The 23,917-nt window shown below is 31.1% G+C and overlaps 1 protein-coding gene and 1 long non-coding RNA gene across 8 annotated transcripts in view; one reads left to right on the top strand and one right to left on the bottom strand.

The window, feature by feature from the left end:
• The window catches only part of LOC124532248 (repetitive organellar protein-like), a 79,787-nt gene that overhangs the window by 51,301 nt on the left and 4,569 nt on the right, over positions 1–23,917 (top strand). The window contains exons 6-19 of one of the 7 annotated variants that reach the window (XM_047107029.1): positions 696–841; positions 1,356–1,422; positions 1,526–1,561; positions 2,616–2,835; positions 3,229–3,343; positions 3,588–3,620; positions 4,309–4,374; positions 5,608–5,702; positions 5,866–6,035; positions 11,643–11,702; positions 18,783–18,946; positions 22,629–22,679; positions 23,004–23,258; positions 23,601–23,841. In XM_047107029.1, coding sequence (XP_046962985.1) covers positions 696–841; positions 1,356–1,422; positions 1,526–1,561; positions 2,616–2,835; positions 3,229–3,343; positions 3,588–3,620; positions 4,309–4,374; positions 5,608–5,702; positions 5,866–6,035; positions 11,643–11,702; positions 18,783–18,946; positions 22,629–22,679; positions 23,004–23,258; positions 23,601–23,841 — 1,719 coding nt within the window. Of the gene's footprint in view, positions 1–695; positions 842–1,355; positions 1,423–1,525; positions 1,562–2,615; positions 2,836–3,228; positions 3,344–3,587; positions 3,621–4,308; positions 4,375–5,607; positions 5,703–5,865; positions 6,036–6,921; positions 11,392–11,642; positions 11,703–18,782; positions 18,947–22,628; positions 22,680–23,003; positions 23,259–23,600; positions 23,842–23,917 lie in introns of all 7 variants that reach the window. The other 6 variants (XM_047107036.1, XM_047107030.1, XM_047107031.1 and 3 more) reach the window with 6 other exon arrangements.
• Positions 6,484–12,023, bottom strand: LOC124532250. The gene is made up of 3 exons (XR_006966633.1): positions 11,875–12,023; positions 11,617–11,713; positions 6,484–6,685 (listed from the first exon to the last, which is right to left on the bottom strand). It is a non-coding gene; the product is annotated as an uncharacterized LOC124532250 (long non-coding RNA).

Here is a 23,917-nt window from a genome sequence, read left to right on the forward strand (position 1 = left end):
GATTGTAGTAATCTTCTACATAAGCTCAATATCAATGTTCCTTCTCGCTTGCCTCGTTTAAAAGCTTATAACCTTTTAAATATTCCGACATTTAATTCAAACCTAGGACATAACGCTGCTGTTCCAAGGCTCTGTAGACAATATAACAAACTTTCTAGATGTAATATCGAACTCGATATTCATCGTTACAGCTTGTCCAAATTCAGAGTGTGTCTCAATAAAATTCTAACGTGATATTATTATTAATAAAAAGTTTAGTTTATAAGCTTTTTCCTAATTTTAAGATTTTAATTTGTATTTGTATTTTTACTTCCATTTATTACTTTTTCACTTTTATTTTCTTTATGTTTAAAATATTTTTTTTTCCTGTGCATGCTGTGGTCTCCTATAATTGAAGGAGCACATAACTTGTGTAACCTTTATACCGTTTTATTTTGAATGTGTAATTAGTGTGTATTCTTTGTTGGGGACTCATAAATAAATAAATAAATAAATAAATAAATAAATAAATAAATAAATAAATAAATAAATCAATAACTTTCGATTTCAAATTTATCTCTTGATTTATTACTAGATAATGTTTTAATATTTAATTCTACAATGTTACGAGCTGATGTTAGCTGGAATGATAATATATTTTTTTTTAAATTACGAATAACTAAATAGCTAATGATATAACTTTAATTATTTTCCAGTGCATGCATTACGGAAAGAATACGCCAGCGAAGGAGAAGGCGATCGCAGTGATTACGAGCGGAGTCAGAAGATGAATGACGTTAAGAAGAAAATCGAAGGAATCGGCCCAACTACCAAAGACGGAATGCCCGTAGCACTCAGATCTGTTAGTTTATTATTAAAAATCTAAAGAAATGACATATTATAATAATTAAATGAGTTAAAGAGTTTCATCACCCTTATAAAGAATTAAACCACTGTCTTAAATTCTGTTTTGGAGTTCATATATAGAGACATGTCATTCAAATCTTACTTGGTGGTAGGGCTTTGTGCAAGCCCGTCTGGGTAGGTACCACCCACTCATCAGTTATTCTACCGCCAAATAACAGTACTCAGTATTGTTGTGTTTCGGTTTGAAGGGTGAGTGAGCCAGTGTAACTACAGGCACAAAGGGCATAACATCTTAGTTCCCAAGGTTGGTGGCACATGACGATGTAAGGAATAGTGAATATTCCTTACAGTGACATTGTCTATGGGTGATGGTGACCACTTACCATCAGGTGACCCATATGCTCGTCTGCCAATCTATACCATAAAAAAATAAAAAGTTCATAAATAGGGACATATTTTTCAAATCTGTGTCAATCGAATAGTAGGTATATTAATATATTTGTTTATAGGAAGTGAAAGACCCATCGAGGTGGTACAAAAAAATGTACGATACCATACACAAAAACAAATACGACGGTAAGTTTCCAAAATGTAACTCCCTATATAATTCATTTTTTTTTATTTATAATTTATTTTTGTACAGTAATTTTACACAAACCTCATACATTTTCTTTTTCAGAGGATTATGTGACTATACGATACAAAAACCGCCGAGGTGATTATTGCATATTTTCAAAATTATTCCATGCATCGGTGGCTGTATCACCATAAAATATTAACGCTTTTGAACAATAACAATTGAATACGTTGACATTGACTACATTCGACATAATATTTATATTTAATGTTTTGGTATAATTATTTAAAAAAAAAGCCGCTTTCTTCAATAAACTCTAAATAAATCATAACGTTGAGTTTGATATAAAATTAACACACAAAACGTAACAAAAAACGTACATATCATTGATTTACCGATGTCTTGAAATCCTGAATTGTATTGCGTTTTATATGTGTGTGTGCAATGATGTTCTAGTAAACAGATATGTTATTAACGCGCAAAAATGAAGACTAGAAAACGTCCTAATTGGGACGTTTCCCTTTAGTCGTTTTACGTAGTAATACGTTATAATACGTCATAATTACGTAGTAATACGTTTTGCGTAATTAAAACATCTAGTTATCCCTGTTACTTATTGTTTTTATCAAGCTATCCTTTTTACTTTTAACTGTATACTTACTACTTACTATTACTGTAATGTAAAAATAAACGCTCCCCGGCGCGGCACACTTTTTTCTGTTATTTAGTATGGATATAACATATCTGTTCATTAGAATATCATTGTGTGTGTGTGTGTAAGTTGTTGTCAATCAGTATTTACAAACTAACGCTTGCGATACTTTAGAGACAATTGAAAAGAAATGAAATCACCATTCGCCTCAACGCATCGTCATTGTTTGTTGCTTGCATCTTTGTCCATCATTAAGTCTAGAAATTGCAATAAACGCACTCTTTAATGGCGTTTATAGAATGGCAGATTGCTATTCATCGAGAACACATCATTACGAAATACCCGGGAAATAAATAATAAATCATATAGTGCATATTAACAAAAAAATGTATTATTGTAATAACACCCATTTCCAAGTTTAATAAATTGTTGATACTTTAAGATATACGAGTGTTTGAACAGTTTGAAATACTATTATAATATCACAAAACCCTGAACAAATATCATACGTGATGTGTATAATTAAGAATTGTATTTTAGGTGAATTGCAAAGACCAAATAGCAACAGGTCGCAGTATGCGTACTTCGATCCCCGTTCTGGATACCTCAGTGAACCTGAAGGCGGTCTCAGTAGGCTGGCATCGAGCACGTGGAGTGATGCATATGATAGTGACGTCACTACTGGTCCTAGACGACGTACTGCCTCAGTACAGGAAGACAGGAGATATGACGATACGTCATCATATGTAGCGAATAATAAGTAAGTGACTTAAGAATTAAAATGTGTCATATTATTCATTTATTTAAACTTTCTTGCCAAAGAAAATTAAATTTAGAATAAGGTACGCGTTCCATGCGCAACAGCATAGATAATTATAATAGGTATATTCCATAAAATTTAAAGTAGATAACGTATTTTATAATATGTATCGTTATCTGCATTATAATATTATTTATATACTGGTGATTTATTTTAAAATAATAAAAAACTCTAAAATAATAAAATAAAAGACGATCACAAATTTAAATGGAATATAAATATGCGTTAAAAAATAAAATACTTTTAAATTCTGCAGTCTAATACGGAATTTTCTTTAAAGACTGAAATATTTTCGATATGTGTAAAAAATATTTATAACCATAATATTTTTAGATACAGCACATTAGCATCAGGAAGGGCCCGACAGGAAGTATACAAAAGCCAACCGGGCAGAATAGAGAACTACGTGCCGGGAAAATCTTCTGTAATTGACAAAGAGGCCAAACAGGTAAATAAGACCCAGACAATCTCTCTGCTTTTCCACCACATGGGAACTCAGGTTGATATCGCCATACTCATAATTTGGAACTGGATGATAATATAAATAAAAATCAAATCTTCATTCCAAACCATTTTCATTTCATAATCTCACAATGTTTTCGCGAAATTATAAAATATTCAAATTGAATACTAACAGCCTGCATAGTATCTTAGATATCAGCAACACAAATTGGATTTGTTTTCTTTTCTAGTGGTGGGACGAGGTCATGGACATTTTTGACGGGGTACGATATTTTAATTTTTTATCTGTGTAACTGTGTTATAACTATTGTAACATTTTATATTGTTTCGTATTTTAATACTGGCTTTAACTTTCAGTCGATCAAAAAAAAAAACAAATTAAATCCGAACACAGTTTGAAATATATTGTCTTTTCATTATTTCATTGTGGACAGATAATGGTCATTATCTTTCTTAAGCTGTTGATAACACTAACGGATATTGAAATTGCATATTCTGCATTAAAATATCCTTAATTTATAATTAAGGTTATTTGATTTTTTCATTGAAAACAATATTTAACATATTGTATTTAAAAAGTAACACTTAATATTTAAGTTTATTATAAAGAAGCTGTTCATTGCCACTTAACACCTTTGAGATTAGCGATGATATAAACGCCTCGTGTTATATAAGACTTCTAATCTTTTCGTAATTGTGTTAATGCAATATTAATACAATTTTCATTGTTACCAACTGTCATTTCAATTAAGCATTTTAGAATCAATGTTTTACCATACATTTTCAGTTATTGATTTCGTTATAAATAATAATAAACATAGTTAAATAGTAAGTAATTATAGAAGTTATTAATAACATCGAAGCGTTTATGTCGAAGCTAATATAATTGGTTTCACTGATGCATTTAATGCTATGTCCACATCGCTGCTTGGGCGCCGCCGGCACTAACAGTGGTTAGACGAGAATTCCCCTCTGCCTCCTTACTCCACATTACTCGCTCGTGCTATCCAGAAGAGTGTAAGGTTCCTTAACATGTCTGCATGTTGTGGTGCCTTTCATGTTGATAATAATGCTCAATGTGATTATTACCTTATTTATTGTGGCGCTCGTTTCGTTTTATTTATAACGATCGTGTATCGTTTACCTAATCGTGTATTGTTAGAACTTTGTATAGTATATTGGCACCTGAAAAAAGTCATTTACAATTTAAGTGAAGTGTGACTCAAATCATATAATGCTTAACAAAAAAATTAAAGTATATTTTATTAACATGTATACTTTCAACGACAGCTTTGCTTAGTAATCACATTGTGCGTTGTTAAAAATGAAATTGCTTCTGCATGTTTTAAATATATTATATCATGCACAATAATTCAAACTTAAATAATAATTATTTAATACTTATACAATATTTAAATGATCTATTTGCCGCTAAAAATAATTATATGTGTGTTTAAGTTTGTATTACCAAAAAAATGAATGAAACTTCTTATTAATGCATTATGTGCGTGATGCGTGTATAATTAAATTATTATTACAGAAATTACGAACCATGAAAATACTGTCCATTTTCATATTAACCAATGCAAAGCAAGTAAACATAACCTTTTGTGTTGACCGTTCTAAATGTTATGTGGAGAAAACTTGTGACTAAAAAAAAGTAATTAATTGTATTGTTGCATAATAATCATGTATATTTGTTAATAAAAAACAAGCATATACAGATGATCGAACTTCAACTAGGAAATATATTTTTCAATAGTTTAATAGTATACCACGAATTATACTTGCTATTGCATCAAACTACAAACAACACTTCGCCAGTATTATGAAATTAACAATACGTAATAACATTTTTAGGTGTTACGTTACCTAATTTCCGAATCTGACTGTTACTTTTTTAAATATAAAATAACTAGGAAAATAACAGTGATTTTGCGTAACGTCCCATGACATTGCGAATAAATTCCACGATCGTGTTATTTTTGATAGTTTAAGGAATGTTGCATTACATAAAGTACGCTCTTCTAAAATGCATGAACTATATTATAGTTGTTTTCATTTGATCCAACTTAGAAACAATTACGAAATTGTATTTTCAAATTGTCGTTGTTTATTTTTTTGACATAATTATTGTCGCTTTTTATGTCTTTTCTTGAACTTCATTACAGAAAATGAAATGAATATGTGATGAAGGCATAACTGTAAGTCTAGTTCGGGATATTAATGTAATTTTTGTTTTTTTTTCAGCAAAATGAATCGAACGCACTGTCCCAATCTCATGCATCACCTAAGGAAAAAAAAGATCTTACATCTGCTATTCTATCGAAATCGAATATGGCAAGGTATATTCATTATTCCTTATAAATGAAGTCGATTAGTATTATTACTACTTATTTTCCATATTTTAATTTATGAATTTAATTGGCATATCAAATAAAATTATCTTCGTTTTTATAATAATGATAATTGTATATTTTCATATTTAGTTTTCATATTTTCTTTAAGGGCTTTGAAAGAATCGGGATACGAATCAGACTCGACGTTAATATTTCGACGTAGAGAAGACACGGAGGCGCCACTATCACCGGCGGAAAGACGCGCAGCCTATAAGGACTTACAGGCTGGCGGGGAACCCCCGCTCAGAGGCTTCCGATCTCCAGCTCCGCCTAGGCAAGGTAAGATTTATTTTCATTCATTTAATAAATATGGTTTTAAAAATTTGGTGTCTTTATTATAAATATTCTTGTACTAACTTATTATTTTATTAAAACATTATATTTCTTTCATTATTAATAATAAATTTAATCTCCAAAAAAAATTGTTTGTATAATATATCGTAAATGGAATCTCCATTTACGATATATCAGATATCTTCAGATGGTTAAAATAATGTGACTGTAAAATTTTAATTTTTAACATATATGATGTTGATTACCTTTCTTATTGTTACTTAGTACGGTTAAATAATATAACAAAATATGCATGTATATGGGTGCCGGTTTAATGTTTAAGTACATTGGTGATATTCAATAATAACCATTCAACTAATGACTGATTATAAAAAAAGGCAAATGACATTTCCAAGATAAATTTTATAATTTACAATCAGTAACGAACGGAAGTCAAGGTTAGTACACCAATTCATTTGTTAGTGATGTTATTTGCCGTTTGAACAGTGAAACAAGGTTACAGTGTAATTACAATACATGGTGTTCACTAACAGCGATCACGTTAGTTTATTTCTGCTCACAATTCAGGTAAGTCTTGACGTATTATGCATGGCTCTTTAATAATATCAATAACTTCGGTGCTGGTTCGTCAGTGGCTGCATTGGAAAGGTAAACAAATGATTGCATGATTAGAGTAGACTCCAACATTAAACAAACACGTTGGCTAGAAATTGTATCAATTTTATCCACCGTATTTAAATCTGGCACGTTTGTTACCACGAATAGAGAACTACGCTTTACACCGTTTTATTTATAACAGGAGCACGAAGTACACCTATATAGCACAGGTCTAACGAATGAGAGAAGATTGATAATGATTGGAATTTCGCAGATGAATCAGAAATCGAATATATTCCAATATCATCGACTTTAACTAAAATAAGAGTACATAAAAAATCACCGCAAGTACATGAAATGATATGTTATCCTGTTACGGGATTCGAAAAAATATATGGAAAAAATATCGAATATTCGGAATTCGGATGTGTGACTGATCCTCCGCCGAAACCACCACAAAGAAGATCTTCAAAAAATAGCAAAACGCTTAAACTTGTAACATCAACAAAGCCAACCCAGAGGGACAACTTTACGCAGTCTAATGTAGACTTTTTAAAAGATAAAATATCTAATAAGTTAAAAAGAGAAGACACTCATATCATAATAAAAAAAAATCCAGCAACGTATCCTAATAGAATTTCATCAACTTCTGCCCCACCCGCAATGAATAAAATGAAGAATTCCTATTCTTCGACGAAAGTCAAACAAAAAACTAATATAAGTAACCCAAAACCTAGCACAACAAGCAGCTTCAGTTCACCAAGAAGAACGATGTTACCGATCAATTATTCTGGATGTAAATTTGGCGAATCATCTCAATCAGTGACAATCGAAGGCGGTGTAGGTAGACGAACGCCGATAACGAATATATTGGATAAAGTTACTTCTCTAGATAAGTTGTGGAGTTCTCAAAAAAGGAATGAATGTATCGATACGTCTAAAATAAAACCTAAGAGTGTTTTAAAAAATACAACTCCTAAAGAAACATCACACAAAGTTGTAAAACAATTAACAACGAGTGTAACTCATAAAAGTAGAGATATGATACGTACATCAGAAAAAGTAAAGAAAAATAAAATTTCCAATATTCAATCTAAATCTACTCAATGTCTTACGAACGAGCCAAAATCAATAACAATCAATCCCCTACAGAGAATGACTAATATGTCTAAATCATCAACGCATATAATGACGCCATCGAAAAAAAATCCAGTAAAAACAGCACTCGTAACTAATTTAAGAAAAAAGAAATCATTGGAGAATGTATTATTAAGTAGACCTCGTAGTGTACCATGTGTTGGACAAAATAATAAGATATCAAAAATTTTAAATAAAAATAGCATCACAAAATCTCCAAACTCTAAAAAAACTCGAAATATTTTATCTGAAAAAGCTGATGACAGCAGTCAATTTGGTGATGTTTTAGACGATGTATCCAACTTTGGTTCAATTGATAATTTTGAATTAAATGATACAAATATAAAGCAAGCAAGAAATGCTGTTATATCAGATTCATTTTTTCAAAATCTTTTTTGTAAGAAACCTTTTGTTTTGTCTTCCGATATTGTTTCGCAGCATACTACATTAAATTCAGTTATGGAGAAGGCAAAGGTTTTCCAATCATTGCCTGAAACTTATTTAGGTCCATCAAACTCAATTAATACATATTTGATTCATCGTAAGCCAGTTTCTCTTTCTCGTTTCAAAATTTGGGACAGACAACTAAGTCCAACACATATCCAAAGCACTCGATCCATTTCATGGCCAGGAAAAATGGATGGTAAAATACGTAAATTTGAAAGTTTATCTAAACATGACAGTGACTTTGGATCTTCATCGTCACTAGCGACTAACAGGAGTAAAAGTGAACCTCCCATAAATAAAATCTATTTTTCACAAACTTCGCGACCCATATCACCCACAATAGTATTTCACAGAAAACATTCTCCATCAACGAGAAAATCAGTCTCACCGACCAAAATGATTTTCTTACATTCTGGAACCAAGACACCCAAGATTGATAAAGCTGTTAGATCCAGCAAATCAATGTCACCATCTAGAGTTATATTTTCTGAATCGCCGACTAAAACTACTTCAATGCGGTTAGGAGGTAATTATCAAATAATTAAAACTAATTCTTTGGAAAATATAGAGGACAAAAATCAAGGAACTATATATTTTTCACAAACATCACGACCTGTATCACCAAAAGTTAAAAAAACCGTAAGCAGGAGTCAATCACCTACATCTATTAGATCCCCATCAAGTCGTCGCATACATAATGCACGTACTCATAGCAAGCTTGAAACAGAAAAAAAAGAATACCGAACACGTAGTGCAGATAACGAAGAAAGAAATGTAAATAAAAACAAAAAAATTCTAAGAACCAAAAGTGATTCTAATATAATAAGTGTTAATGATCCTGACTATGATGAATATATTCAAGATATTCAAAATATCAAAGGTAGATCAGAAAGATTTCGCGAACTCAATCGGTACTATGCCTATTTGGAGAGAGTTGCTGAGCTAGAGAAGGCTACATCTTCAAGAAATTTATTATATTATAGAAAAAAAGACGAAGAAATTATTGATTTTGATCGATGGAAAAAGATTAGAATAATAGAGAGAGCTGAAGAAGAACTTAACAATCTATATAGCAAACTAAAACGAGCTCAAAATGAAGATGACATTCTTTTTTACCCAAGAGATGTAAATGACTATAGGTGGAACTTTAATAGAGAAAGAGGGTTAAGAGTCAAAGAAAAGTCAGTTGAAGATTTAAAAGAAGAACTACAACAGAAAAAGTGTACCGAAGGCATTGAAATAGATCATTCACAGAGTAAAGATAGCTATAAGCCTCTTTGGAGAGGAACAAGCGTTGCAGAAACAGCTTTTAACATAAATAATAAAAACAGAGATATTGCAAAATCTTATAACAGACAACCAAACAAAAATAACCTTCAATTGGATTCTATGACTGATTTGCGAAAAAAAATAGGCCTTGGTAATCGATTATGGAGTAGTTTGTCCATGGACCAAGTAAATGCACTCAAAAATCAACTTAATGCTATTTACGGTAAAGAATTTAATTCCAAGTCAAACAAGGATGATGAAAAATATACGATTGAAGTCAAAGAAAAATCAACTAAAAATCCTTCTTTGCATGTTAGATGCAGTTCTTTAGTTACACCTAAAACTAGTGCTCCTGAAACTAAAATAAATAAATCAGAATCTATTGCTGCTATAACTTATCCAATAAATTTCGAAAAAGAATTGAAAAACAATGTTAATAAAATGCAAATGACACTCAGTGAAAATGAAAAGAAGAGGATTTCTCAATCTCTTAGTAAGGAGGTTTTGGATAGAATGAGTAAATTCGATACATTTTCTTTGAAAGAAGATAATAATTTTAAACTTCAAACGGAGTACACTAAAACACTTGAAGATACAAATACAATTAAGAAACCAAAAAATACTGTAGAAACCGATAAAACAAATCAAGCCGATACGCCTATAAAAAAACTGACACAAAAGAACGAAATGTCAAACCCTTCTTCGGCTAGCGAAACTGAGACCAGCTCAGATATGTCTTCAAAAACGGTTATTTATAAAGGACCTAAAATAGAAGTACAAAAGAAAGTTGAATATTTCGAATCAGTCAAAGATGATAAACAACCTCAGGTTATTTACCACGCAAGAGATAGTTCCGATGAGAAAAAAATATCAAAGGAATATAATAAAATTGAGGAAAACAGAGAACTAAAATTTGAAAACAATCAAATATTTCAATCTCAATCGTGTGCAGATATTAAAGAATTATTTGGGGAAAGCGAAAAAAATAAATTTTTATCGCTTCCTTTAAAGGGTGACCTAAATTCAAGATCAACATCGCCTCAATCGGAACTGTATGTAAGCGATCGAAGAACGCCTGACACGCGATTTTCAAGTGACGAGACGATCTGGCGTAGTCGAAGCCCGTCCCCCGATCCGGAGCGTTATTGGCGTGCTTACCTGAAACTGGCACGTGAGGGGGAAGTACGTCGACTTGCAAGACGGTTTGACTCACCCTCCGCTGCTGGTGCAGTATTACGTAGATTTCGTAGCGATCCCGAAATTATAAGAAACGACATAAAAAATTGGCCCGCTGAAAGGGCCTCAAGGCAAGAGAAATGTAGAGTTTTATTGCCAGTGGCGAGAATGCCACTTCGGCCAAATAATCGCTTTATGCCACACATCGATATTATATCGAAGTTAGCTGCTCTTCGAAGACGCAATTCGACTAGGTCACATTCAGCAGAAGAAGCATTGGAATGTAGACCCGGAGAAGTGGAACGTATTCGTCGTCGTTTTGAGGCGATGTCACTTCTCGGACAAATTTACACATCCACACCTGATGTAAGCGAGCTTCAAAATATAGCATCTTATTTATCGGGACCGTGGATCGCTCATCGATATCCGAAGCCGGAAGACAATAATAAACCTCTAAAAGATCCGAATACATTAGTTCGCGGTCGCACTGCACCAACGAAAAGCGAAAAGAATCAATCATTTAAAAAAAATGCAGTAAAATTAAACTCAATTCTTAAAAACGAATCGTTAGCAAAACAAGCCTTCGATCCATCAGCCCACCGTCCGGCTAGCCGCTATGAACCTCCTCGTACGCCTCCCCGGCCTCCACCTGCAGCGTGGCCCTATCGTCTAGCGCCCTTTGTCACGCCATCACGACACACGGTTACTTTTCAAGGTTAATATTTATTTACTATGCCAGACTTAATTGTTTAGTATTGGAGCTACTTGTGGAATGTTTCATTATCAATAAAGATCGATTGAACCCAAAACTCTAAATAATATTTATTTACTTATAAATGTCATAATAAATAATTACACATCAATGAAATTGACATGCTAAAATCAATCAATCTTTATTTTTTTTGTGTTATAACAAAAGCACATTTTTTTAGTTCCTTACCATATTATTTTATTGTATCCTGGTAGAAACCGATTCCGCTCCTGAGCCACCACGTCGGACATCGCACGGCAGTTATTCAGACTCAGGCAAGTATTTTCTTAATAAATTAAAAAATATAGACTATAATTACAATATTATGTTTAAAATATACATAAAATTACTTTCGAAGTATGTCACTTGTCAATTTAGCAAAATATTTTGTTTATGTTGTACAACAAAACAAAAAAATCTTCATACAAAGTCGCACCTCTTACTTACTCAAAAATTCCTTTGATTGGATATGAAAATCTCGTACATGAGAGGTTGACTGAGGCTATATTTATATTATTAGATGTCATAAAAAAAGGAAACAATAGCCTTTGTTTAACCAATCGGAACTTGTATGTCTTAGAGCTGGCTCGTAGTTGAACATATTTTAGTAACGTAAATACACTATGTGCGAGTTATTTGTGACCTTATACTTGTGTATTTTGATATTTTAAAGGTCGACGGGATATTTACGTCACTTAAATTGAGTCGAAACGAGTTTCAAGCATTTTAATTCACTGTAAACAGTATCTTACGATCAGATGTACTGCATGTTAGTGCTATTCGTGATATAAATACATATACCGATTGAGATTGAATATGTTAGTGCCGTCAACAAGTTTATTATCATTAACGAGTTTTATCAATCACACTTGACTGATAGACTATCTTATCATAAGCTTAGTTTTATGCGAACTGTACGGAATTTGTGTTGAGTACTGAGATGGTCTAACCGTGTATATAATAAAATGGATAGAAAATATTTAAGTGAAACAATTTTAAACGATAATAATTGTCAAAGTGTAACAACAGAACTGTTTTATTTTGATGATAATGTGCAGTACAGAAATATTCCCCTGTCTGGTTCAATGTCCAAATCGCTCAAAGCGTTGAATAGTTACGTTAAAAAAAATATTTTTTACGATGAAAGTGAAGACCAACAAGAAGTACAAGATGACAGTGCCTATTTTTCCAAAGAAAGTAGCCCAAATGATTCGGTGTCTAAATGTGACTCAGACAGTGTAAAAAGTGATCGAATTGAAGAAAAACAAGATAACCTCGCTTTGCCATTAAGTGGCGAATTATCGGTAATTTCTATTAATGATCCTACAACATTGACAGATGATTATAAATTTAATAACCTTTTAAAGAATACTAATACAAATGAAGTCAACAATTCAAATATAGAAAAGGAGGGACCGAAATTATTGCCTACGAATAAACAAAACGAATCGACTATTCCCGTTGCTCCCAAGCGCACTGCTTCTTTCTCTTGTAAAATTGGACCAAAACTAAATAATGATAACGTTCAACCAAACGATGTAGATTACCAGAATAACGTAACACTAAGAAATAAAAGCCATACTCTTAAGACACAAGAAAATCGTCATACCGTTCACAATTTCACGGAATGGGGAAACAGAACAGATATATACCCAGATGTTTATGCTCCTCTACCATATAGTAAGTACTTAGCAATAATAATAATTAATCAATCATATGTTGCTTTAATATTCTGTGAAATAAATATATTCGAATCTTTTTTGATTCGACATTCAAAATTACTTTCAGAAACAAAATAATAAATTGTGTCACTTCAAAAATGTAATCTTCACTTGTTCATTTCTCATATACTTATGACTTGAGCGATAACTTGTAAGATTAAGGGGGGAGGAAATGGTCATTACAACCGATGGGTAATTTTTTGGCGGGAGACGTCGATGAAAGTGCATCTGATAACATAGACAGTCGACGCGACGTTGACAGTCGGACCAGCCGATCCATCGACTCTCGATTTCGTATTGTGAATAAAATAAATAGTGAATGTGAATTAGATAGTGACTATAAAATGGGAATATTGAAACAGATAAAGAAAATCACAAGACCCGGTTTGTTTATCTAAAATAATTATATAGGTTAATAATAAGGTATAAATAAAAATATTTATATAGTAAATAAAATTTTATATGGAAAGTTATTAAATAAAATAAATTATTAAATTTGAGACGTTATTTTTATATATGAAAATATTAATAAAGTAATGTTTAAATATTTACAACATAATAATCTGCTACCGGTTATAGTAACTGATTACAAAACGCTACAAGTAGATACTCTCGTGATGAAATAGCTGATCTTGCTAAATTCGTTTCATAAATTGTCGTGATAAACTCAATAAAGTACATGACTACTTCGGTAAGTCTTATGAATTGTGAAGTATTTATTTCTTTTACTTCATAATTAGTGACATTTTAATTAGTTCTATATTAATTCAGTAAGTTACAAACCTTCTCCATAATAGTAGGGCCTTAGCTCAGTGGCACGCTAACAGGCTGTTACTTTTTTTTAATTTAAAATAAAATTTGTGTGAATGTTTCTTCGTGCAGTATACGTAATATGTGTTGATTAACGTGTAGTAATATATATAGAGGTAAGTGAATTATGGATATCACAAATATATTATATAAATTGTGGTGATGATGATTAGTGTTTATTATTTTTTCGTACTACTTACTAAACCAACGAGTAGTCGATTTATTTGTTTTTATTGTTGTTGTTCCGCCATCGAGTTTCATCACCATTTCTATTTATATTATGTAAAGACATTAAATTCAGCTTGCATATACTGCCTATTAAATGAATAAAACAAAATGCTTTTATAAAGTTGTGTTCGTCATACATCTCATACGATTTGTCTCCGGATGTAATTTGTGATAACCATTTAATAGCCATTACATAATACAACCGTTTTCTAAGTAAACAGAGTAGAGTATTTTTTTTGTTTGCATAAAGTTAATAAAATAACTAATCATTTTACGATTGGAAATGGGTGTCATATTCAATTCTACAAAATGTAATAAAATTAATTACTTCCCAAATATTTCTATTTTAGTTAGTTTCGCCATCCGTAGTTTTCTGTGGAAAGTAACACATTTTTTATACGAATCACGTAGGTACTTGCGAGTAGAAATAGTAGAAAACTTTTGAGTACTCAACTTTTCCCAAATTTAAAAAGGTTATTACTTATTGATTAAATTAATGATAATGTAATTTTAAATAAAATTATAAAAATAAAAATCCTTGACTAGATACTACGTTAATATGGTGAAAAATAAAAAGTTAAAATAACTATAAATACGTTTAATTTAAATACTACGGCTAAAATGTAAATTATAATTAAAAAACAACATATAATTACTCCAATATTTTTCGTTAAAAATAAATCATTTAATCTTATTAAATTAGAATGATTTTAATGCTTAACAAATATATGATAAGCATAAGAAATTGTTAATAATCTAACTGAGTTTTTTATATAAAATACAATTCGAACTCCACATAAATAAAAACACCATTCACAGAAGCTAACTTTGAACGGCGTTCATGTAGGTACACGCGTGTTTACACGAAGGCAGGCGCGTGCCATGAATGCCTATTAAGTGAAAGTTAACAAACGATTTGACAGAAAAGGGCTTTCCTTTTCCACGTCGTTCCAGTATTTCGTTTAACGTAATCGATTCCAAAGTTTATATAATTTTATTGACTTTTTTAAATAATTTATATGTAGTATGTTATTTGTTGTTGTATATGTAATTTAGTCATTATAATTCTTCAATTCGACTCTATATCATTTTTATCTATAAAATTACAAAGTACTTTTGTATAGAGTCATTTTTAATAAAATTGAAAACTTTAACCAAAAATGAGTAAAACCAAGTTCTAGGTTAGTAAAATTTCTATTTATGTTCAGTAAGGTCGAGTTTTGTTTTAGGATAATTTCTATTTATGTATACTCGAACGATATGAAAATAAATATATGTAACGTACATGTGTATCTCACAACGATGCCAAATCAATTGGACATTAAAATATTTAAATAAAAGTCACCCTTTTGGAGCAAATATGAATATACTAGTTATCGCCAGCGACGTCGCTCGCTTTTTAGTCGTTTTGTTGTATGTGATGTGTTAGGCAAAAAAGTAACTTAGGTCCATCCTTGCAGTTTAAATTTGCTTCATACCAAATTTCATCAAATTCGGTTCAGTGGTTTAGTAGTGAAAGAACGACAGACAGACAGAGTTACTTTCACATTTATAAATAGATAAATACAATTTCATTTACAACTTTGAGATGTCTTTATGTCATCATCCTCTCGTTACTTCCGTCCGTGGTGCACAATGAAGGTACGTAATGACGAGAATAATGACCCGCGCTGCTTCCGGTCTGATTCGTAGGCAAAACACACGTGCGATGGACGAACATAGCAAATGTTTTTAGTACTAACTAGCGTCTCGCCCCGACTTCGCACGAGTGCAATACTGATTCTAAATATGGTACGGAATTTGTTTATTTACAACATCTAAAAACTTCTAAAATGATCAGTGTTTCTTTACTATATTGTCCAGATATTATACATAAAATCTTCCTCTCGAATCACTCTATCTTTTAAAAAAACCGCATCAAAATCCGTTGCTTAATTTTAAAGATCTAAGCATACATAGGGACTGACAGCGGTAAGCGGCTTTGCTTTATACAATGTAATGATAATGATAAAATATACAATTAATACATATGTATATTAAGTTTAAGCTCATTTATTGTGCATTGCCACAAATCTAAATCATCATATGATTTTATAATTATACTTTCATGAATGTAACACTTACATACACAGAACGCAGTACGTCTAAGTAAATTACAACTATTAAGTCTAGAGAGAGAATACTAGTTTCTCCGACTCTACCCGCATATGAGGAGGGAGTCAGGTATATTTGACACATACTCTACCTTTTTAATTACCCTGGACAACGTGTATGCAAAATTTAATGATAATTGGTTGAGTAATAAAGGCGTGAAAGCGTTACAAATAAACAAAATCATTATCGCACTTATATTATTAGTAAGGTTGTTAAAAGCGTAAACAGTAATAACTCTTGAGATACATATCATGACCTAGTTTACAAACAGTGTACAAACTTCTTATGCTACTTTGTCAGTCATAGTTTAGTCATACTCCCATAATTATCTCTTATCATGATATACATTTTTAGGGTTCCCTACCTATTATTAAGACTCTGCTGTCCGTCCATCTGTCAGTCTGTTACCAGGTTGTATCTCATGAACCGTTATAGTTAGAAAGTTGTTTTTTTTACAGATGATGTATTTATGTTACCGCTATAACAGCAAAAACTAAAAGACCGAATAAAACAAATATTTTAGGAGATATATATAACCTAATTTTTTGCTGTTTTTTGTAGATATTGGTACGGAAACCTTTGTGAGCGACTACGACTCGCAGTTGGCCTTTTTTTGTTTAATAAGCTTTACATCTGTTATACGTATCTTTAGTATTATTTTCATGGCATTTTTCTATTTATTTTTATTTTTTATTTCTTTCTTCTCTTCGCGGTAACGAGTAAAGTTAATACAATTATAATTTAATTAAATTTCGAAATCAAACCAAAATTAAATAATTATATTTATTAATCGAATAATATTTCTCGTCGATACTGCGACAGATTTGGAATTACACTATATAGAGATAACTTAAGTAAGTAAATATTTGATTGAAAAAACTGAACTACAATTTAAAGAAGAAATACTACAAGCATTCTTGTCACTATTCCACGCAGTCATGAATTGTGCAATAAAGTAAAAAGTAAAGTAAAGTAACAGCCTGTACATTTCCCACTGCTGAGATAAGGCCTCCTCTTCCATTAACGAGAGAGCTTGGAACATATTCCACCACGCTGTTCCAGTGCGGGTTGGTGGAATGCACATGTGGCAGAATTTCCATGAAATTAGACACATGCAGGTTTCCTCACGATGTTTTCCTTCACCGCCGAGCACGAGATGAATTATAAACACAAATTAAGCACATATATATAAAGAGGTGCTTGCCTGGGTTTGAACCCGCAATCATCGGTTAAGATGCACGCGTTCTAAACCACTGGGCCATCTCGACTCTCATTGTGCAATAGCTATTATTAATTTTAATCTGTACACACCTATGTGGTTAAATCATCAATATACACTTATGTAAATAAATGCTTATAAGACTTCAATTGTTTAAATGTAAATGTCGAGACTATCTCAGATCGTTTATCATGCATTCGAAGATAGATCGTAGTGACTTAATCGTAAACCGGTTTAATCGTATCGTCACATAACCGGCACCCGAAATATAACCCATAATAGAAGTGTTACAACATCGAAATCCATAATACTTCCGCTGTTCGGAGACTTTCACTTATTTCTAGCAAAAATAACATTCCTACTCATACACACTGGTTTGTATGATTATATAAATTATGTGAATGGTTTTCATATTAATTACGACTTATATAAAAATAAACCAAACGATAAAAATGCAAATATATTTAGTGTTACTATATGTGATATATAATAAATATATGTAATTAGGTAGTAATTAAAGTAAGGAGATAGTGCCCAAACGGCTAGTCAAATTTAATAGTGACGATTCCAGCCTACTTGTTCGATATAAACATAATTAATTTAGATTTTGTAAATAATTAATGATTGTAATAAAAAAAACTTAGACCGTATTTGGCATTGTACTGAAATATTGCCTATATAAACGTATACATATATTTTGATATGCTTTATACTAATGTATTTTCTTTCAATAAAGAAGATAAAAGCATTACCCACAATTACTGTATCATGTTTTATTGAATAATGTTTACAAAACATAACCAATTTAGGAATAAAACGTTAAATTTAAATAAAGATATCTAAGTATGAAATCCAATGTGAAATGCCAGTCTAGTCATTTAATAATTTGCTCTAAAAGGTATTTAAAAAAAAGATACAATTGTGAAGTAATTTGTTCTATTTATATAACAAAGTTTAAAATGACGCAATAAATATTCATCTTTTTAGGCATATATTTTAATCCAATTTATATATGAAGACATCCATACAACAAAACACGTAATCGAATCCAGGGGATATCAATATAAAGAAATTCGAAATTTGAACGTTCAACGTTTAACTTCGAAACCTATACAAAAGATTTAGAAAATTCGAAATTCGAACGTCCAACGTCGAAACCGGCACAAAATATTTCAGTAGGGAACTGGATAAAGTGATGACATGACTTATTTCGTTTTACACAGAATCTCCAAGCCGCCGATACGTGGAGAGCGACGTGAACATCCACTACAGGTGTCCCGTGAGGCACGACCCGCTACCCCTTGTACCGGAGCGGGAACTCGCAAGGCAGCAGGCGGAGCATATGAAACGACTTTACAGAGAACAGAAGAGAAATAAATACTTACAGGTAATTATTATAAATTATATTATTAATAAATTTGTTTTTTTTTATTAGTTGCACATACCTCAATCACGTTTAATACTCTATAATAATTTTAAGTTTGACAAATCTATTATCAACGATCGCAACACTTTATTTATCTGTATTTCCTGAAAAAAAAAACTGAACGTCAATGTTATAATAACATTGGGATTGACTGTTAGATTATCTTTATACGTAGCCTAATTTTAAATGATATTACTTTTGAATATTTGCAAATTGTCAGCCATTGAGGTTTTATAGTCTTTAAACTATTCCACAAATATGTCATAATTATAAATGTGTTTACCGTCTTACGATAAATATGTAGTAAGACGAGAAGCGACCGCCAGTTATGTTACATTGTTTTATATGAATGCGATTAGCCACGCGTTCTGAACTTTAATTGAGGATAAAAATTTACTTAAAAGTAGAAAGTGTTTTTCTTCTATGACTATTAAATTATACTCACAAAATTATTCTCAACCACACTGCGATTTTGGCTAGATATTAGAAAATGATAATTAATGAGTAGTGTATATGTAAACGTTGAAAATATGCAATTTTATTCCGAAATTAAACTAAAACTTATAAAAATAAACGTTACATGAACGTACAATATACGTGGATTTTATCGAAACCTAAGGAACATTATAAATAAATATTGCATCAACTTTTTCTTATGATCTTTGACCTGATTTATGAAACTCTAAATAATTTATATTGCCATATATGAGACTTATTGTTAACGTTAATTGCGATATTTTAAAATGGTTCCCATATTAAAAATAAGACATCTCAAATTCAACGCAATAATTATTGTGTATTGAGATATTTCATAAGCATTACTAAACTCAGTCTTGCTCAGATAAAAAACTTACATATTTGTTATATTCATAAAAAAATGACTAAAATTTTTGTAATGACAGAATTCATACATATAATAAACATAAACAGCCTAGAGAAACGTACCCATAGGTCTTAAATAAAAAAAAATGTATCGAGCTCAAATCTGGTTAAAACCAGTGATGTTTTTTTTACATTTTCTATATTTTATCTCGTTCTTGATGTTGTAGAAAGTTAGATTCATACCTGCATTTTATTAAAAACGAGCAAGACCGCCTACAGAATTTATCCTGCTTGCCCAAGTTTTATGTAATAAAACCTTCTTTGAAATGGGCTGCACGAGTTAGTAAAAGCGTTAAATATATCGGTTTTCAACTTTTTCGTTTCCTGTTAATCATTTTAGCTAAAAATGGTAATTAACTGTATTGTACTAGCGTGGTGTGTAAATGGTCAGTCCTACTCTAAAAAAGGTCATTGCCCCGTATAAAAATATTAAAGTAAATTACATCCAATTTCGTATTAAATTCCATAACTTAAATAGTTCTATGCCAATAGCTAATTGATTACTTTCGATACTAAGAGTTGCTATTTAGACTGCAGAGAGCCTTAACACCAATCTTAACACTATTTATTGTAACCTGTATTTTGTTCCATAAATAATAATGCTTTTATTATTGATTTTCGTTTAAATGTAATTATTGAGAATACCCCAGTTCACGACTGATCGTGAGTTTAATGTGGGAATACGATTAGCGTGTCAGTCAACGTTGAATGATGGTAATGCTTTATCACGGTGTTCACTACCGGCTTGCACGCGAGTGCAGTTTGTTCAATACTTACCATAGATTCAAAAAGTTTAACCAATTATTTACATTGTTGCGTGCTCTTTTCGTATCGCTGTTTTTCTTATATTGCTGTTATGCTGTTTGTATATACTTATGTGATAAATCTATTTTGTATTTAAATTGACGCCTTATTTTAGACTCGTATTAAAATGAACTTAATTATGAAAATTTTCGTACATTAATTATTATTAATTGTGCTTTTTTTAATTAATTAAAATAATTTAAAAAATGAATATTATGTCATGTCATAATATGTCATATCATGTCACACTAAGTTTTAAATAAATAAAGCTTACATCAAGTGAAATGAAAATGGTCTCACAATGATAGTATGTAATTATTTAATTCAAAGAGAATAGTCGCGATAAAATAACTTCGGAAGTGTTAAATATAACGGCAGTATTAAATTACTATAGAGTAAGGCTCTATGCATATAGAGAGCAGTTTCTTCACACCTCGATTGTTTGCGTTGGTTTTCATTCTATCCGCATTAAAGCTGTGGTCATCTGCTTAGAACGCCAGTTCGCGTACGCACACCATACCGTTATGTTATTGTATCTTTGAAAGTGTGTCAATGTGTGTGTAAATAGTGTTGTGACCGTGTAAATACTCTTTTGTTCGCCAAAATGCACATGACAGCCGATTTAGTCATTAAGGTGAGGTAATATAAATATTTGAAGCAAGATAATAGGTGTTATATATTTTAAACAATAGAAATTATTATACTTTTGTTGTTAAAGTAATGAAATACAATACAAAAAACTTACTGATACCGGCTAGACAAACGTGTCTTGTATATCGATTTTTATACCCGTTACAAAATTTTCTCGATTTAAAATAATTACATAAATAAATCGCACTTTTCATAATCCATATTACCCATTAATATTATAATTAAAACATATTAAGCAAAACTTAAATACGTTAGTTAACCAAAATTGTTTATAGATTAAAAATATTGCCTTTCTACTATTACAAATAATCTTAATCCGATCCAGTGAAATCAGGCACAAACACTTTCACTCAAGGGCTCGGTACTCATTTGTTTGTTCATAAAAACCACTTTTATTTTCAATCTCTCAGCTTATGAAACATGTTATTACTTCAATATACAATTAAACAAAAATTAAGCGAATAATGAATTCATTCAACCTATACAAAATAATAGATACCTATGTATTTATTTTCAATATATTTTCTATAAAATAAGTACATAACTATTCTCTGGTTTTCTGAAATAAATTTGTTCATGTATATTGGTTTAATGTATATTTAAAAAAAATCGACAAAGTTTGAGTAATTTTTGCAATCGTCATGGTACTTTTTTATCTAATATGAGTTGTGAATATAAAATATACACCAAGGTTATTCGCATGACCTTCGTGACTATGAGTACAATTAAAATTAAATAAGTTCGATTAAGACATTTTTGGAAACTAAACGTTAGTAAATTCATAAATATTCAGTGAATTGATTGATCTATACTAATATCATAAATGCGCGTTTGTTACTCTTTAACAGTCAAGCTTCTAATAAGACCATCAAAGCCAAATAAACGTAAAAATGTATAATTTAATAATAAATTATTTTTATATATAACACAAATAATGTATTTAAAAAATATATAAAAATTAAAGATATTTGTATTCACAATCCATGGCCACTGTACCGGTATCAAATTCTATTAGGATAAAGATATACTACGTAAAGATATAAAAGATTTTAAATAAATCACCTTGAACTATGAATTCTTTTATAACATAAGTTCAAAATTATAATATGTATCAACGATATTCCATTGGATATTAAGCTCTAACACCTTAACTGAAGGTATAAAATTAAACGATTACAGATTAATTAGTTTTGAAATCGAATAATATATTTGTCTCAATAAATATTTAACGTGTTATAAAAAATATTATTAACATACTCAATGGATAGATCTCTTTAATTATAGTTAAACTCATTATTAATTACAGGAAAATGATATACGCGCTGCAGATATAGAAGCATTTGATGCCTCAATCAAGGTGAAACTTGTAAACTGCGTTTCACGAGTGGTTTTTATTAACACTTGTTCCACATTTAATTTAACAAAACGTGCTATATAATATATGGTTGATTTAATATTCTGCCGTTTACCATTCAAAATTACCTAAGTACTCTCACTTGTGATTGAGGCGTTATAAATAATTTGTAAACTTACATGCTTAATGTACATAACAAGTAATATTTACTATCAACGTCGTGATGATTACGTTGAGACGATAACTAACGTTTTCTCGAACTAAGAAAAGTAACCTAATGTGTCCTGTTCATTAAAACTTGATATTAATCTTGTCTTATAATTCCAGGAACTTCAGGATATGCAAAACAGGCGTCATCAAGATAATTTCATGCCATCACAGAAAACGGTCGTCCCGCTGAACAGATACGACGAAGCGGAAAAAATTATAGCAAAGGCGCTATATACTTTCAATGGTCAAACCGCACGTGAATTGAGCTTTAGAAAAGGAGACATCATAAATGTTAGGAAACAAATTGATTCTAATTGGTACGAGGGTGAAGTGCACGGGAAAATTGGACTGTTTCCCTACAACTATGTTGAAGTAAGTTCGCATCATCATTGAACACGTATATAGTATTCCTTTCAAGTAAATATACAAATACTATTCAAATATTTATCATTGATTTGAATAGAGGAGAGGTTTCTAAGTTTATACTTATATCATAATACGAGAGTCTGTCTACGAAATCAACTCTATCTATCCGTTGGGCAAACACTTACAAGGGCAAACTACTGAACCGAATTTGATAAAGATTAGTATGAAGCAAATTTGAACCCGAAAGGACAGGCTTTTGATGCCTAACACTTGATAGTCAACGCGAATGCGAACGTAGATGTAGACTAATTCTATGTAATAATCTAATATAAAGTTGTAATATTCCAGTTACTGAAAGGAGATGGACTACAAACCCTTAAAAAATCCGCCGTCATAGAAGGCAGAGCTAGAGCGAAGTTCGATTTTATCGCGCAGACAAATCTGGAACTACCGTTGAAAAAAGGCGAGGTGGTCGTGTTGACGAGACGCATAGATCATAACTGGTGGGAAGGCAGAAACGGGAATAAAACTGGAATATTCCCCGACAGCTATGTTACCATCTTGCAAGAGCCTAGTCAAAGTAAACCGGGTCAGTAACACTATCACTGTGTATTTATTATTGTAAAGTAATTTATTTGAAATATAGTTTTATTTTATTTTTTAAT

The sequence above is a fragment of the Vanessa cardui genome, chromosome 9 (genome assembly GCF_905220365.1).
Source record: "Vanessa cardui chromosome 9, ilVanCard2.1, whole genome shotgun sequence".
NCBI classification, from domain to species: domain Eukaryota; kingdom Metazoa; phylum Arthropoda; class Insecta; order Lepidoptera; family Nymphalidae; genus Vanessa; species Vanessa cardui.